The sequence below is a fragment of the Carassius auratus genome, chromosome 7 (assembly GCF_003368295.1).
Source record: "Carassius auratus strain Wakin chromosome 7, ASM336829v1, whole genome shotgun sequence".
Classification (NCBI taxonomy): domain Eukaryota; kingdom Metazoa; phylum Chordata; class Actinopteri; order Cypriniformes; family Cyprinidae; genus Carassius; species Carassius auratus.
The window spans coordinates 34,131,114-34,147,559 of record NC_039249.1 but is presented as its reverse complement, the minus strand read 5'-3'; the positions used below and the strand labels follow the sequence as shown (position 1 = coordinate 34,147,559).

At 35.8% G+C, this 16,446-nt stretch overlaps 1 protein-coding gene across 1 annotated transcript; it reads left to right on the top strand.

The window, feature by feature from the left end:
• Positions 1 to 614: 614 nt before the first annotated feature.
• LOC113106583 (uncharacterized) lies at positions 615 to 9,904 on the top strand. Its single transcript, XM_026268664.1, has 3 exons — positions 615 to 675; positions 8,937 to 9,251; positions 9,337 to 9,904. The coding sequence occupies exons 1-3, from the start codon at positions 615 to 617 to the stop codon at positions 9,654 to 9,656; spliced, it is 696 nt and encodes a 231-aa protein (XP_026124449.1). The 3' UTR covers positions 9,657 to 9,904.
• Positions 9,905 to 16,446: the final 6,542 nt, after the last annotated feature.

Here is a 16,446-nt window from a genome sequence, read left to right as displayed (position 1 = left end):
CTCTTCATTTGAAGCAATCTCTATCTCATTTTGTTTACAACTCGTGTAATTGTGAATTGTAATTATGTATGCTTATAATGGTTCTGTTCTGTACCACAGGGGGGTTTGTCTTGCTGCTTTGTCCAAGCATGGCTGCATAGACGGGTGTGTGGAGTGTTGCCCAGAACATAACCATACCACCAACACTAACTCTATCCTATATAACTGTAATAAATATACTTGACAGAAGTGGTCCTGATTGAATAGTATGTGTTAATACTGTGTGCCCCGTGTGCAGATAAAGGCCCCTCTTTACCACCTCATACATTTACAACATGTTTAAACAAAATAAACAACATGAATTATTGATTTTCAAAATATCTGTTGCTTGATTAATGTCCAATACAAGTTTTTTTATTTTTTTATGTGTTTATTTTTTCTAAAGGTAGGCTAAAGGTTTAGCCCCGTTGTACCCTATATTTTATAGAAACTTCTTCATCAGTATAGTGTGAGTGAAATGCAACTCAATGGTCAGTTGGTGATCAGAGGAAGTTAACACCCAAACGATGACCTAATGGTGTTAAAAAGAAGAGCTTTAATTATAGAGTGAAGAGAAAGACTGACAGAAACAGAAAATGGCTGATAAGTGTCACATGTGTCTGCTGGGACGGATCATTCTCTGTGCACTTCTCACAGGTAAAGATATCTGTTTATGATCTATGAGATAAAATATGTGTGTGATGTGAATAACCATCTGTCCAAAAAATTTGGTTTAATTACTATGACATAGTGTCTGGAGTTTGAATATGTACAAATGTATTTATTATTGATTAAGTTGTTATCTCAGGGTCATGTGGAGTAAATATTGTTTTATTATTTAATGCACGTTTAGAATTGTTCATATACTGCTGTCACACTCTCTTGGAAAGCTCTATTTATGTTAAAAGTATTATAAAGTGAACTCTGCTGTATTCCAGAAATCAGGTTATGTGATATGTCTGGGTTAGATTATGAATACATAAAAAGATAATTCAACGTTTGGATGCAAAACTGAAATAACGTTCAGAGTATGTATCCATAGCAACCCATTCTCTGAACATTACTGGCTCTGGAGCAGGTTTTGTTCTGGGATGAGTTTACTTTAGATGTGTTCAGCACATGTGTCTACTGTTAATGAGGGCCCATTATATATCTTTATATTTTATATTTTATATACAACATATTATAATTATTAAGCAAAAAAAATAAAAATAAACATGTCTACAGACAAATTAGCACGAGAGCACAATTCCAAAACTGCAACGAAGGGTGTAAAAATGTCTGCGGGTGATTTACTAACAATCTCGCAAATTAAAGAACGCTGAAGTAACATCTCTATAAAGCTGATAAAATGACAATACTATTTGAATTTGAGTTGTGTAAATGTGAATTACTCACAAGTTTCATTTAACAAAACTGAATTTTATGTGACATTTAACATTGTTTTCCTTTTTTTTTACTTGAATATTTAAGATTTTAAATTTAACAGATTAGATTTTTTTATGGTAGATTTCTTTATAGATGTGTATTTTCAAACAGCAGACTTTTTGTTCTTAAAGGTAGACTGCAAATATCCAGTTTTTTAAAATACATCTTCAAGTTTTCAATATGAAAAAGAAATTCATGACATCAAATTCAATGTTCAATACACAGAAATTCAGTTTGTAGAGAAAGTGGGTCATAGGTCATCTACAGGAGAGAGTAGATTGTCTCTGAAAAGTCGAACAAAGCATTAAGGGTGACAGAAGCGGACATGTTCGGTTCACTTAGGCTAGTTTTGTCGTGAACACAACATTAACTTGTGGAAACATGGCAACGAGATCTATTTGTGGAGATAATCGAGATCAAGATAAAAAGTTTTTATCTCTGGTGAAGTTTGATGCATGACCTCTTGCACACCGCCTCTGCACCCACAGCGAAACAGACTACCTTCCTGATATTCACAATTTAAACACAGATTTGAAGTTTTGTGTACCTCATGTAGGAGAATACAATTGTGGTTCGGGTCGGGTGCAGAACTATAGTCTTACTGTCAAATAACGGGTCGATTATTCTGTCAATTACTGCAGGTGAGAGATCAGACAGGACCACAGACAATAAAAACAGCACTCTGCCATGACTTCTTATGTTGAGGGAACAACATTCCCCCAGTGCTCGAACTGTAGGGGGGCTGGGGGGATCCGGGATTAGAGCTGTAATAGGGCCTTAAAAGTTAGGCCCGACAGGTTTCGACCCGAGACCGACAAGTGCATTTTTAGTGACAGCTTTTTAAAAGCCCGAACCCGTTTACAGCCCGACATTATTCAAATGTGCGCACACACACAGCTTTTTTTTTCTTGTGTCAAGAATGAGTCATTTATAGATGTTTTAACATAATTTATTCATAACTAACGTAGACTAGACCACTTGGAAGTTGGAATAAAGAACTAAAATAAGTCCTCTGTAGTCTAACATCTTAACATCTCACTCTAAATAGACATAGGCTCATTTAGCCTATAAATAGACCAACGCACCAATAAAAACAAGTTTTTTTTTAAACAAATTAAATTAAGATAAATTTTAAATTAAGATGGGTATTTGGCAATAACGAAATTAAGATTTTCGCATCTTTCTCGCACTAATCGAGACACATCACATGAGCGCTCGTTTACCTCGCAAACCGGAGCGTGAGCCCGAGCCCAACCCGAGCCCGCGTAAGATGATATAAATTAAGCCCGAACCCGTCGGGTCCCATCGGGTTCGGGCAAAGATCTTCAGCTCTATCCGGGACCTTCATAAGGCATTAGGATCCCCCATAAGAAGTAAAAATAGACTCAGGGGTCCCTCAGATATTTTTATTTGAGTAAAAATTATGATGACAAATGTGATTAAATTCATTCAATGGATATGTTAATTTTCGTGAATTAATTATTTACAATGATTTATATTAAGTTTGTTTATGGGCTAGTTGTCATGTCTCTTTAAATTGTAAAGGCCCCGCCCTCATCTAAAGACCACTAAGCGAAGAACATCAATGACGTGACGCTTGATTGGCGCCGCTCTGGCGAAGCTAACTTCAGCTAAAAATGGAGAATAATAAACTTCCACTCGCGGTCGGAAAGAGGAAGCTTCGTACTGACTTTTTGGCGGGGTCACTGTCTCTATATATATCTTTCCACTATATTTATCAACTCCATGTTGGGGCTTTTGTATTTAATTATTTATAGGTCTGGTTCTGGTGTGCTAGAGATCTCGATGAAGATGAGTGACAGCTTTTTTAGTAATTATAAAGGGAGTGCTCGGTGTGTTTTTTCTGTGCCATATATATCGTAATCCATTCAGAATTGTATAAAACGTGTTTTTCATGCTAAGATCAACGGTCACATACACGCTGCAATGTTTTAGGAATTAACGTTACATTGGCATATAAATGCAGGATCCACTCTTGAAATAGCTATGATTGACATATTGATAGCTATAGTTAGTTCTTGAATGAAGACGTTTGGACAGAAATGGTTGAATATTCTGCTGACTGACAGACTCACTCATAACAGCATCTACTGGATCTAAATAAAGTATGTAACGTTAAACTGAACTGAAATCATTGAAAAATCCCCACAACACTAACACACTGATTGACAGACATATTTGTAATATCTAATAAGCTGGTTTAGTTTATTAGATTATTATGTAATAAACATTATGGCTTTTAAACAAGCCTTTTGGAAAAACATTATTATCACAAAGTTTTCAATCATCTATATGTTTTAGGGGAAATAATAAATACTACATTGGTAAATAATGCTAGAGTTATTCTTTTGGACATACACTACTGTTCCAAAGTCATTCCTGTTCACCAAGCCTGCATTGATTTGATCCAAAATACAGTAAAACTGTAATATCATGATATACTATTACAGTTTAAAATAATAATACAATAGTAAACAATGTTCAGCATCATTCCTCTAGTCTTCAGTGTCACATGATCTTCTGAAATCATGAAAATATGATGATTTACTGCTCAAGAAACATTTATTATTATCATCATCAATGTTGAAACTAGTTGTGTACCATTTGTTTTTCTTCTAGATTCTGTGATTTATAGAGCATTCAAAAGAACATCATTTATCTGAAATAGATACAATTTGTGACATTTGACATTTTAAAAGTCATTAGTTAGTAAGAATGTATATTATTTCTTTTTTGTGTAGAAATTAAATAAATTAATACTTTTATTCAGAAAGGATCCATTAAATTGGTCAAAAGTGACAGTAAAGACATTTGGGGAAGTTGTGGCCTAATGGTTAGAGATTCAGACTAATAATCCAAAGGTTGTGGGTTCGAGTCTTGGGCCAGCAGTGATTGTAGATGGGGAGTGAATGGACAGCACTCTCTCTCTGTTCAACACCACGACTGATGTGCCCTTGAACATGGCACCAGTCCCACCAAAATTGCTGCCCACTGCTCCAGGTGTGTGTGTGTGTGTGTATGTTTGTTCACTGCTGTGTGTGTTCACTTTGGATGGGTTAAATGCAGAGCACTAACTCTATGGGTCACCACACTTGGCTATATGGCACGTCACTTTCACTTTCTTTTAAATGTTACGAAACATTTTTTTTATTTTTATAAATGCTGTTCTTTTGAACTTTCTACTCATCAAAGAATCCTGAAAACAATTTTTAAACAACTGTTTTCAACATTGCCTATGTTAAACTTATGAACTATTATAAAGACTAAATCCTGTTTGCCCAGTTGTCTTGCACTCATTGAAAAACACCAATCTCAACACTATAGTACCATTACAGCCTGAAAGCATTTTTCCATCTTTTTACTATTGTTTAGTAATAAAAAGGTCCCTAAACAGGTCCATTTTAAGTGACTGACTGCTCCTTTATCACTGCTTTCTGAGACATTATGAAATAAATATTCCAGTGCCACTGCTGAATCTGAGTCTGAAAGCCATCTGAATTTGTTCTACTGTTTTTGAGAAATTTCAGTGTATTTAGAACTCACATGCTTTTATAGATCTTGAAGTGCCTTATATGTAGGGTTGGGAATCGTTAGAAATTTTCCGGTTCTGATTCCGGTTCCGGTTCCACCCAACAGTTCCGGTTCTGATTCCGGTTCCATTAAAATCATTAAACAATTATTAAGAAATAGTGGTAAGGAAAAATGCACAATACTCAACTACTCAATGCTCAATATTCTTTATTACTTGCTGTCAACTTAATTTAAAGGTTGTCAATGTCAAAATGCAACATATATTACAGTGACAGATCTTCATAAGTAGGGTGAAGTATTTTTTTTTAATTTTCTGGTTCGGTTTCATTTAAATGAACTATGTTTTTTTACTACTTTACCTTCACGGAATGTAGCGTTGCTGGAAGGTCGTAAGTAATGTTGAGTAATGCTAGTCCATCAATCAGCATGTGTTTCAAAGTTGATGTTTTTTACACTATCAATAACGTTTTGCTTTTCAGCTTGTTGGCCAAATAGTCCCTTGAGGGCTGAGACACTTGTTAATTTCCCTAAATTAATGAAATATAAACGGTTAAACTCAAACATGTATACACACTCTCCATAAAGTCCCTATTATACAAATAATAATGCAGTCAGGAGATGGTGTGATGCAATGAGTGGTTTACACATTTTTAAACATCTAAAATGCATCAAAATAAATATTTTCTATCACTTTGTTTATCACTCTTGAAATGACCTGTACACTAAATTATCTAACCCTCATACTTCCATAACAATAGCAGTCTATTTATTTAGTGGTCCAAGTTGAAGCCAGTATGTATATTAATGACAATATGGGACAAATATAATGTAATTTAGTGGCGGCAGGTGCAGTGCGCTGCCGTTAGATGTACCGTCAGACAAAACGATGTGCAGTTATCAAAGGCGCGAGTGCACATACAGTCGTGGGAAACAATTAAAGATGCGACAGCACAACGAGTTTATGGATGCGCATCATTGGAATCAATGTGCTCAGTAATTAAAGAGGCAGGGAGGTATGTCTGTTATTCGGTTCGTGACATCCTTTTTACTGGAAACGCCGAATATCCAGAACACTGGCGCAAGGCTGCTCACAGCGCTTGGTCATGTGTTGCACCAGAACCGTTTCAGAACCGAAACTTAGAAATTGCTCACAGTTCCGGTTCTTTTCAAAGAACAAAAACGGTTCTGAATAAGAACCAGTTTTCGGTTCCCATCCCTACTTATATGTAGTCCCTGGTATATTTTTTATAGTTGTTCTTTTTGGTCTGGTTCTTTGTCTCCCTCTAAATCCAGTATTACTTGGAGTGAGCCATTTAAAAGAAGAAGACTATACGTTTTATACAAGAGTAGCTCGTTTTATTATGCAACATTGGACTGATTATTCTTTATTAACAAAGAAGCCTGTTCTTTTATGTAAGCCTGTTTTTAATAAATAGAATATAGTCATGCATATTATGATCAAACACAGTACAGACCAAAATTTAGGAAACATTACTATTTTTAATGTTCTGGAAAGAAGTTTATTCTTCTCATCAAGTCTGCATTTATTTGATCAAAAATACAGAAAAAAAAACAGTAATATTGTGAAATATTATTATAAATTAAAATAATAGTTTTCTATTTGAATATACTTAAAAAAAATAATAATATTCCTGTGATGCAAAGCTGAATTTTCAGCATCATTCCTCCAGCCTTCAGTGTCACATGTTACATCAGTCTATCACATGATCATTTAGAAATCATGCTAATATTCTGATTTATTATGAGTGTTGGAAACCGTTCTGCTGTCTAATATATTTGATCAATAAAAGGTTAAAAAGAACAGCATTTATAAAAAATAAAATAAAATAAAAAATTCTAATAATATATATTTCTAATTATATATTTTCTTTACTATCACTTTTTATCAATTTAACACATCCTTGCTGAATAAAAGTATTGATTTTTATTTTATTTTAAAAAGAAAGAAAGAAACTGACCCCAAATTACTGACCAGTAGTGTATATTGTTATTACAAAATATTTATATTTTAAAAACATAGCTTCTGTATTTTTTATCAAATAAATGCAGGCTTGATGAGCAGAAGAAACTTTTGGTCTGTACTGTATATTGTATATTATGAGACTAACCACCAAAAAAAACAAAAAGAAGTCTTGAGCACAACTGTCAGTAAACTCTTTGTGTGATTCATTTGAATTCTCTCCTCCCACAAATTAGCATCTGAAAGGGAAACTCCTAGAAATGCATATTCAATAAGATCAGGCCCAAAAATATCTGTGCACATCTGTCCAGCGCTAATTCACTGTCTTTAGTGAATCCTGACAGAACTGTTTTAAAAGATGGTTTGTGCTGCTGTTAGTGAAACTGTTCTAAGTGCTTTTAATTCAGTCAGTTTTTCTTTAATGCATATTTAGTATATCTAGCTCCTGAGCTACGCTTTGATGTTTTTAACATTTCCAAACACATTCTCATGCTAGACAGATTACATTTACACATGTGACCAACAATTCCTCAACAAATATAAAATATCATAATACAATATTATCAAAATATTCATCTGACGATGGTGACAAAAACCTGCATTTGTAGTCATTTTAACATCAAATACTGTACATCAAATCAAATACTGTATTATAACAAACACAACTAACAGTGAGTATGTTAATGTTTATTACACTTTGTTCAAGATTCACATTTAATAATTTTCATTATAATGTTTGGAACACAACCAATCTATTTTCTCTATTCTCTGAACATTATGTCTGTTGCTATGGTAACACGGTAACTTTTAAAACAGTTATATGAAGAAATAAATCCATTAGTTGTTTCTCTCTTACATTCAGCAGAATATTAATATTCACATTCAAACATCTGAACATGATCCTCAGAACACACATGATCAGAATATAAATCAGCTGTGTTATGTATAAAATATGATCACTTCATGTTGAATGTCATCTCCATCATTGGTCCGTCACTAAAGTCAGACAGAAAATCGTTTCTATTAATAATAAATGCTAATAGAACAAATAACATATTTTTCATTTCTTTCACAAAACTAATAGAGTTGATGAAGCAGCGCTTTGCTTTCGGGACAAAAGAACGAACAACCCGAAGAACTGAAAGATGAACTAATCAATTCTCTTTCCGGCTCAGACTGCATTGACTGACACTAATACTAGCAGAACAGAACCTGAAGCACATGAGGGACTCGTTCTTCTCGAGTCACATTAAAGATTCGTTCAAGAACGACACATCTCTATTAGACTGACCACCCAGCTGTACAGCACAGAGTAGGCAGAGCTGAATTACACAGACTTGATTTTATTTTATTTTCCATTTGTTGTTACATTTGATGGTGTTTTTACAGCAAATACTTTGGATCCTTTTTAATAAGAGTTTGCACTTACAAGGCTGTATTATCACTGCAGCATTTACAGATGTGTCTGTCCAAGTTTGATGTCTACAGCCTCAAGTGTTGTGTTCATCTGGAGAGACTGATCACAGTGTTCAGAGTGTTTCTGTGTGAAGCAGACTGTCAATCTTCATACTTTAGAAACAAATGTTCAATGTTGTCAGTTTATTGAACAATAAATGTGTGTGAAAAGGAAAGTGTTCTGAGTAGTAATTGACCAAAATGTACTGAGCATTTGTTTAAATTGTATTTATTATAAATTTCGAATAATAACAAGTGCTATTTTTTTTTATGTTTCCAACCTAAAATAATTAATTTACTTTAACCTATACATATTAGTTTAGTTAGTTAGTTAATTTTTAAACCCACAGTTACAGATATGTTTTGTCTCAAGAATCAGTGATTTCATAATCAAGTCATTAACCCACATCATCATCATTATTATTATTATTATTATTATTATTATTATTAATATTATTATTATTTTTTTTTATATTATTTATATTATTATTATTATCTGTAGGTATCAGTGGATCAGAAGTGACTCGTGTGTTCTGCAGTTCTGGTGAAGATGTCCGTCTGTCCTGTAATAAAGCTCTTCCTGGCTGGACATCAACTTCATGGCTCTATAACAGACGTCAAGAGACAGTTGAACTGATTGATAGAGGAATACAGAAGAATAACACAGAGAGACACGAGAGACTGAGTCTGGGCTCTGACTGCTCTCTGAACATCAAGAAAGTCACAAAAGAAGATCGTGGACTTTACTCCTGCAGACAATATGTGAATGAACAACAACATGGAGCTGATGCACGTGTTTATCTGCATGTTCTTCATGGTCAGTGTTTCTGTGAATATTATGATTATATGTTGAATTAAACAGTAATATTGTCATGTAATCTCTGTCTGATTTTCTGTTTCAGTGTCTTCATCATCCTCAAAGTCTGAGATCAGATCAGGCCGCTCTCTGACTCTCTTCTGTCAGTTATATAATGATGATCGAGTCTCTTGTGATACTTCAGTCCATTCTGAGGGTCTTGATCTGATCTGGGTGAATCAGGCTGGTGTGAATCTGCAGACAGACTCCAGATTTCAGATCTCATTCTCCTCAGAACAGTGTCTCATCTCTCTGACTACAACACTCCTGAATGAAGATCACAACAGAGAGTGGAGATGTCAGCTTAAACACAGAGATCAACTGAAGACCTCAGTCACATATACTGTCAAGTGTCCAAGTAAATGATTTATATGAACAATTAATCATCAGTCATTTAAATATGATGGTAGTCTATGACGTATCTGAACATTCATCTTTTCCAGCTCCAAGCGAAACAAAGCCACCGTCTCCAGTCACCAGCTCTAAATCAGCTTCAGCTCCTACACAAGCAGGTCCAGAATCAGCTGTTAAGATCAATGTTTACTGTGACCTGAAGACCTCACTCAGATACACTGACATGTGTTCAGATAACAACACTACATTTCTTTAACCCCGCAAACTGATACACGCTCACTTCAGTATATTATGATTAAACCCTGATCTGATCATCACAAACTATATAAGACTTCTAAATAGATATTTTACCACAGTTTGTTGTTAATAATCATGTAGAAACAGTAATAGATTAAATTATGACAAGACTGCACCTCAAATATATACATCATAACCGGAGTTCTGTCCTTTGCCACAGAAAATATTTTATGTTTATTTTTTATGATGTTTATTGTAATCATCATTGTAATCATCATAAATTATATAACATTTGAAAGCTTAAAACTTCAAAATTCATCATGTCTTACTGATGTCACGTGATGTTTGAACTGAACTAATGTTCATGATCCACAGAAGCAGCTGACACAGCATCAGAAACTGTAGTCTGTATGACTGCTGGATCATTAATCAGAGGTAATGAATGACTGTGCTGGAACTATCAGTGAATTCATAAATGCTTTGTCAGTAATTGTTCATTGTTAATAATCAGTTCAGTTTCAGAGATTGATTCTCTTCTTTCTCTCTGTTCTGTCCACACATGGTTCCTGTAGTGATTGTGATTATTGTTTCTTCTCTTCTTTCTCTCTGTTCTGTCCACACATGGTTCCTGTAGTGATTGTGAGTATTGTTTCTTCTCTTCTTTCTCTCTGTTCTGTCCACACATGGTTCCTGTAGTGATTGTGATTATTGTTTCTTCTTTTCTTTCTCTCTGTTCTGTCCACACATGGTTCCTGTAGTGATTGTGAGTATTGTAGAGATTGCAGTGTTTGCTGCTCCTACTGTGATTCTTCTTCAGATCATCTGTGCGAGAAGAGCTGGTGAGTTTTGATCATCACAAAACGTGATGATGCACACTGATCTCTAACAATCTGAATCATGACTGTGAGAAAAGGGACAGTAAATTGTTTTTATTGATTTATTTTATTTTATTTATTTAGGAAGGAAGAACTCTCATCACCAAAATGAAACAGAGATGTCTGCAGTTCTACAATGAAACACCCATACAGTGTATACTATGAAGATTATATCAATAATTATTTTAATGTTTATGGATATTATAGATATTTGCATACAGCTGAATGTCATTTTCCAGTAATCCATATTGTACAGGCTGCTTTAAACATGAAGAATTGTATTCTCCACCCACAAAACAGTTCAATATGATTTCATGTTAAGTATTGTAAGTATAATATAAATTCACAATTTGAAAACTGTTTTTTTTTTTTTTTTTGGTCTACAAATGCTAGTGAAAATGTGTTTGATGTATTAGGTATCTAAACAATATTTATGTAAAATGAAAAAGAGATTATACTGTAGTATTTATTGATTTCATACACCAAATAAAAAAAAAATATATATATATACAGTAATATATAAAGGATGCTCATCAAAATCATGTACAAGGAAGCAGAACACTCTTGGCAGTATAACTTAATACATAACTCTGGATAAGCTGAAATAAGCCATCTAAAACGGAAAATTAATACAAAAGATGCACAGGTAAAAAAAAAAAGAAAAAAAAAGGAAGAACCCCTGGATGTTAATTAGACTATTGTGTGTCAATCTCAGACATCCTAGTCTGCAACTGAGAAATTAATTTGAAGAATCATGTCATATTTGTTCTTGTTCTTGAAACCAAATTAAATTGTTCATATCCTTGTGTCATTAAGCAGACACAACTGTAGAGCTCAAATGGTTAAAATGTCGTACAGATTATCCCTCTGTAACTGTAGCAGGGCTCTTCTAAAGTATTAACTTTGATGCAATAAATAGAATATGATTTAAAAATGAGCATCCCTCAAAAAACATCTACATTTCTGTCTCTTTTCAAGTATTAGTGTATATAATTAGTTGTATTTATAGGGGTTATTTGGCACAATTCTATAATAAGGGGGTTATTACAGAAACCCCCTGGAACTCACTAATTTCCAAATCCTGGCTACGCCCATGACTATGTCTGATTTAGCTGCTAGCTGCTGTAATGTTAATCCCAGATTGATTTTGATTAGACACTATAATTAGTTTATGCATGTGAGTATAGCAAAAATAAAGCGAACTCAGACATTATAACCACAGTAAGAATATTTCATCAAGCACGGTGAGTAATGGCTTCTCCTACAATTGTTATTTGCACCTCTTGCCACATGTACAGTTTATCTCTCTCTGTCGCTGATGAGGGATTCACATGTGATAAATGCAGGGAAATAGTTAGGCTGACAGAGATTATTTCAGAATTAGATACACGCATCCAAACTTTAGATCCTCTAGATATGGCTTTGGATGCGTCTAGCTCAGGGATTCCTGTACATTGTCCGGTTCCAGCAGAGCCCCTGCAGCAGGGCAACTGGGTGACGGTGAGGCAGCGTAGTCGTGGGTCAAAACACCGCTCTTCTGTTCCGATCAAAACATTAAACAGGTTCTCCCCACTCAGTGATGCACCCACTGAGAAACCTGATGAAAGTGCTTTAGTTATTGGCGATTCTATTGTACGGAACGTGAATATAGAGACACCAGCCACCATAGTCAAATGTTTACCGGGAGCCAGAGCGCCTGACATCTTGGCAAATTTAAAAGTCCTGGCTAATGCTAAACATAAATACAGTAAGATTGTTATTCATGCCGGCGCTAATGATGTTCGACTTTGCCAGTCGGAGATCACTAAAAATAACTTTAAAGAGGTGTGTGAACTTGCAAGCACGATGTCAGACACTGTAATATGCTCTGGTCCCCTGCCTGCTTACCGTGGTGACGAGATGCATAGCAGATTGTCATAACTCAATGGCTGGATGTCTAAGTGGTGCCCACAGAATAACATAGGTTTCATAGACAATTGGACAAGCTTTTGGGGCAGACCTGACCTGTTGAAAAGAGATGTTCTTCATCCCTCCTGGGGTGGTGCTGCTCTTCTGTCTAGAAATATGGCACACAGTCTTAGTGTTTATACTTGACTAACTGGGGCCCAGGTCAGGAAGCAGACAGACTGACTAAACCGACCGTCTGCTAGCTGCCTCCCATCACAGAGGTCCGTTAATTCTCAGCACATAGAGACTCTTTCACCTAGATATCACACTATAGAGACTGTGTCTGTTCCACGAACTAGAAAATACAAAAAACGTCCAAACCAAGTTAAGGTTAACAATTTAATTGAGGTTCAACAAATAAAAAACAAATGCAATATGGATAAACAAATGATAAAGATTGGCTTATTGAATATCAGATCCATTTCTACGAAAACACTTTTTGTAAATAATATGAACACTGATCATAATATAGATGTGCTCTGTTTGACAGAAACTTGGCTAAAACCTGATGATTACATTATTTTAAATGAGTCCACCCCCCAAGATCATTGTTATAAACACGAGCCGCGTCTAAAAGGCAAAGGGGGAGGAGTTGCTTCAATTTATAATAACGTTTTCAGGATTTCTCAGAGGGCAGGCTTCAAGTATAACTCGTTTGAAGTAATTGTGTTTCATATAACATTATCCAGAGAAACAAATGTTAATGATAAATCCACTGTTATGTTTGTACTGGCTACTGTATACAGGCCACCAGGGCACCATACAGACTTTATTAAAGAGTTTGGTGATTTTACATCCGAGTTAGTTCTTGCTGCAGATAAAGTTTTAATAGTTGGTGATTTTAATATCCATGTTGATGAAAAAGATGCATTGGGATCAGCATTTATAGACATTCTGGAACTCTGTTGGTGTTAGACAACACGTTTCAGGACCTACTCATTGTCGAAATCATACTCTAGATTTAATACTGTCAAATGGAATTGATGTTGATAGTGTTGAAATTATTCAGCCAAGTGATGATATCTCAGATCATTATTTAGTTTTGTGCAAACTTCATAAATCCAAAATTGTAAATTCTACTTCTTGTTATAAGTATCGAAGAACCGTCACTTCTACCACAAAAGACTGCTTCTTAAGTTATCTTCCAGATGTATCCAAATTCCTTAGCATATCCAAAACCCCAGAACAACTTGATGATGTAACAGAAACTATGGACTCTCTCTTTTCTAGAACTTTAAATACAGTTGCTCCTTTACGCTTAAGGAAGGATACTCAGCTTTATATTTCTTTGCGGCCCGGTGAAACACACCAATTTGGAAAACTAATGGAATGCATAGTCGATATAAAAAACTGGATGTTGAGTTATTTCTTACTGCTAAATTCTGAAAAAAACAGAGGTGTTAATTATAGGGCCTAAAAACTCTGCTTGTAATAACCTAGAACACTGTCTAAGACTTGATGGTTGCTCTGTCAATTCTTCGGCATCAGTTAGGAACCTAGGTGTGCTATTTGATCGCAATCTTTCCTTAGAAAGCAACGTTTCTAGCATTTGTAAAACTGCATTTTTCCATCTCAAAAATATATCTAAATTACGGCCTATGCTCTCAATGTCAAATGCAGAAATGTTAATCCATGCATTTATGACTTCAAGGTTAGAATATTGTAATGCTTTATTGGGTGGTTGTTCTGCACGCTTGGTAAACAAACTACAGCTAGTCCAAAATGCAGCAGCAAGAGTTCTTACTAGAACCAGGAAGTATAACCATATTAGCCCCGTCCTGTCCACACTGCACTGGCTCCCTATCAAACATCGTATAGATTTTAAAATATTGCTTATTACTTATAAAGCCCTGAATGGTTTAGCATCTCAGTATTTGAATTAGCTCCTTTTACATTATAATCATCTTCGTCCGCTACATTCTCAAAACTCAGGCAATTTGATAATACCTAGAATATCAAAATTAACTGCGGGCGGCAGATCCTTTTCCTATTTGGCGCCTAAACTCTGGAATAACCTACCTAACATTGTTCGGGAGGCAGACACACTCTTGCAGTTTAAATCTAGATTAAAGACCCATCTCTTTAACCTGGCTTACACATAACATACTAATATGCTTTTAACATCCAAATCCGTTAAAGGATTTTTAGGCTGCATTAATTAGGTAAACCGGAACTGGGAACACCTCCCATGCCACCCGATGTACTTGCTACATCATTAGAAGAATGGCATCTACGCTAATATAAGTCTGTTTCTCTCTTGTTCCAAGGTCACCGTGGCCACCAGATCCAGTCTGTATCCAGATCAGAGGGTCACTGCAGTCACCCGGATCCAGTATGTATCCAGACCAGATGGTGGATCAGCACCTAGAAAGGACCTCTACTGCCCTGAAAAACAGCGAAGACCAGGACAACTAGAGCCCAGATACAGATCCCCTGTAAAGACCTTGTCTCAGAGGACCACCAGGACAAGACCACAGGAAACAGATGATTCTTCTGCACAATCTGACTTTGTGCCATTTTCACACCACAGACTGAACAAAATTAAGCATGTGCGTGTGCGGAGTGCCGGCCCTGAAAGCGGCTTAAGTCTGTTAACCCAGGTGAGCATTTCAAGTGCGTGCGTGCATTATGTGCCAGGAGGAGGAGCAGACACGATCAGTGCTTTAGGGTCCAAATGTTGTGAATTATTTCCTATGCATAAGCTCTGATCATGTTTGTCCCTATTTTTAGGGGGGAAAGTGGCAAGCGTCCTAGCCTCGCGGGTCGAGTCCTGCTGCTGCTGAGGCACAGTGGAAACTCGGCTCGTAAGGATCGCAGGTTGAGCTTGTGGAACAGTTGATGAAGATGTGGATGTGTTTGGTGATGATGATGATGAGACTGTGAGCACTGTGTTGTCATCGGTCATTCCCAGCCACACATACAGGGATATATTGGATGTGATGGATCATGCCACCATGTGGCTTGATCTAGATTGGAAGAGTCAGAAGCCAAAGCTGGCTCGCTGCTGACTAGATGAGCATTTTTGGCCAAATGTGGGCCAGATCTGGGCCGAAACTGCTTGCTGTCTGGGTCTTTATGTGTATTGATGCCCTTGTAACCCAGTTTCTATCTCCTGTGTTTGGTTTGATTAGTAACCAGGTGTGTCTAGTTTTCCCTCCACATGTGTTCTGTGTACCTGTTAATTTAGTTATTTAATGCACCTGTGTTTCCCCAATTATCCTGTCTTTTTATAAGCCTTGTCCTTTCAGTTCAGTCTTGTTGGGACATGCTTGTGTCTTTCTCAGTCTTCGATGTTGGATAAATAAAGTCTTATTTCGCTTATCCTTGGCTATGTTTTCCTTCCAGTTTAGTTCCAGTTTTATGTTAAGCACTTTGAATTACCATTGTGTACAAAATGTGCTATATAAATAAACTTGCCTTGCCTTCCAGCAGCGTAGTGTGACAATGTATGCCTACTGTTTTAATATGAAAGAAATGGCCATATAGATTTTTTTGTAGTTTGAATTACATTGCATCGTATTTTGTATCAAATTGATAATATTATGGCAGAGAATCTGGTCTGAAGATGATCTGAGCCACTTTTGTAAAGGAGAAGGTTGGACAATTAGGTTTTCAAAGAAATTAAAACTGGCAGAGTTCAACTGAATATGGCATTATTGGTATCAATGTTTTCAGCAAGATGCAATAAATCTGTGAAGACCAATTTCATTAAAATGGGCAATTCAGAGACATTGGACATTCAG

Excerpts from the sequence above, each read along its gene's own strand:
- LOC113106583 (XM_026268664.1), top strand. The coding sequence starts at position 615 with ATGGCTGATAAGTGTCACATGTGTCTGCTGGGACGGATCATTCTCTGT. Across the intron at positions 676-8,936 it reads TCTCTGTGCACTTCTCACAG|GTATCAGTGGATCAGAAGTG; the intron begins GTAAAGATATCT and ends TATTATCTGTAG. Across the intron at positions 9,252-9,336 it reads TTATCTGCATGTTCTTCATG|TGTCTTCATCATCCTCAAAG; the intron begins GTCAGTGTTTCT and ends TTTCTGTTTCAG.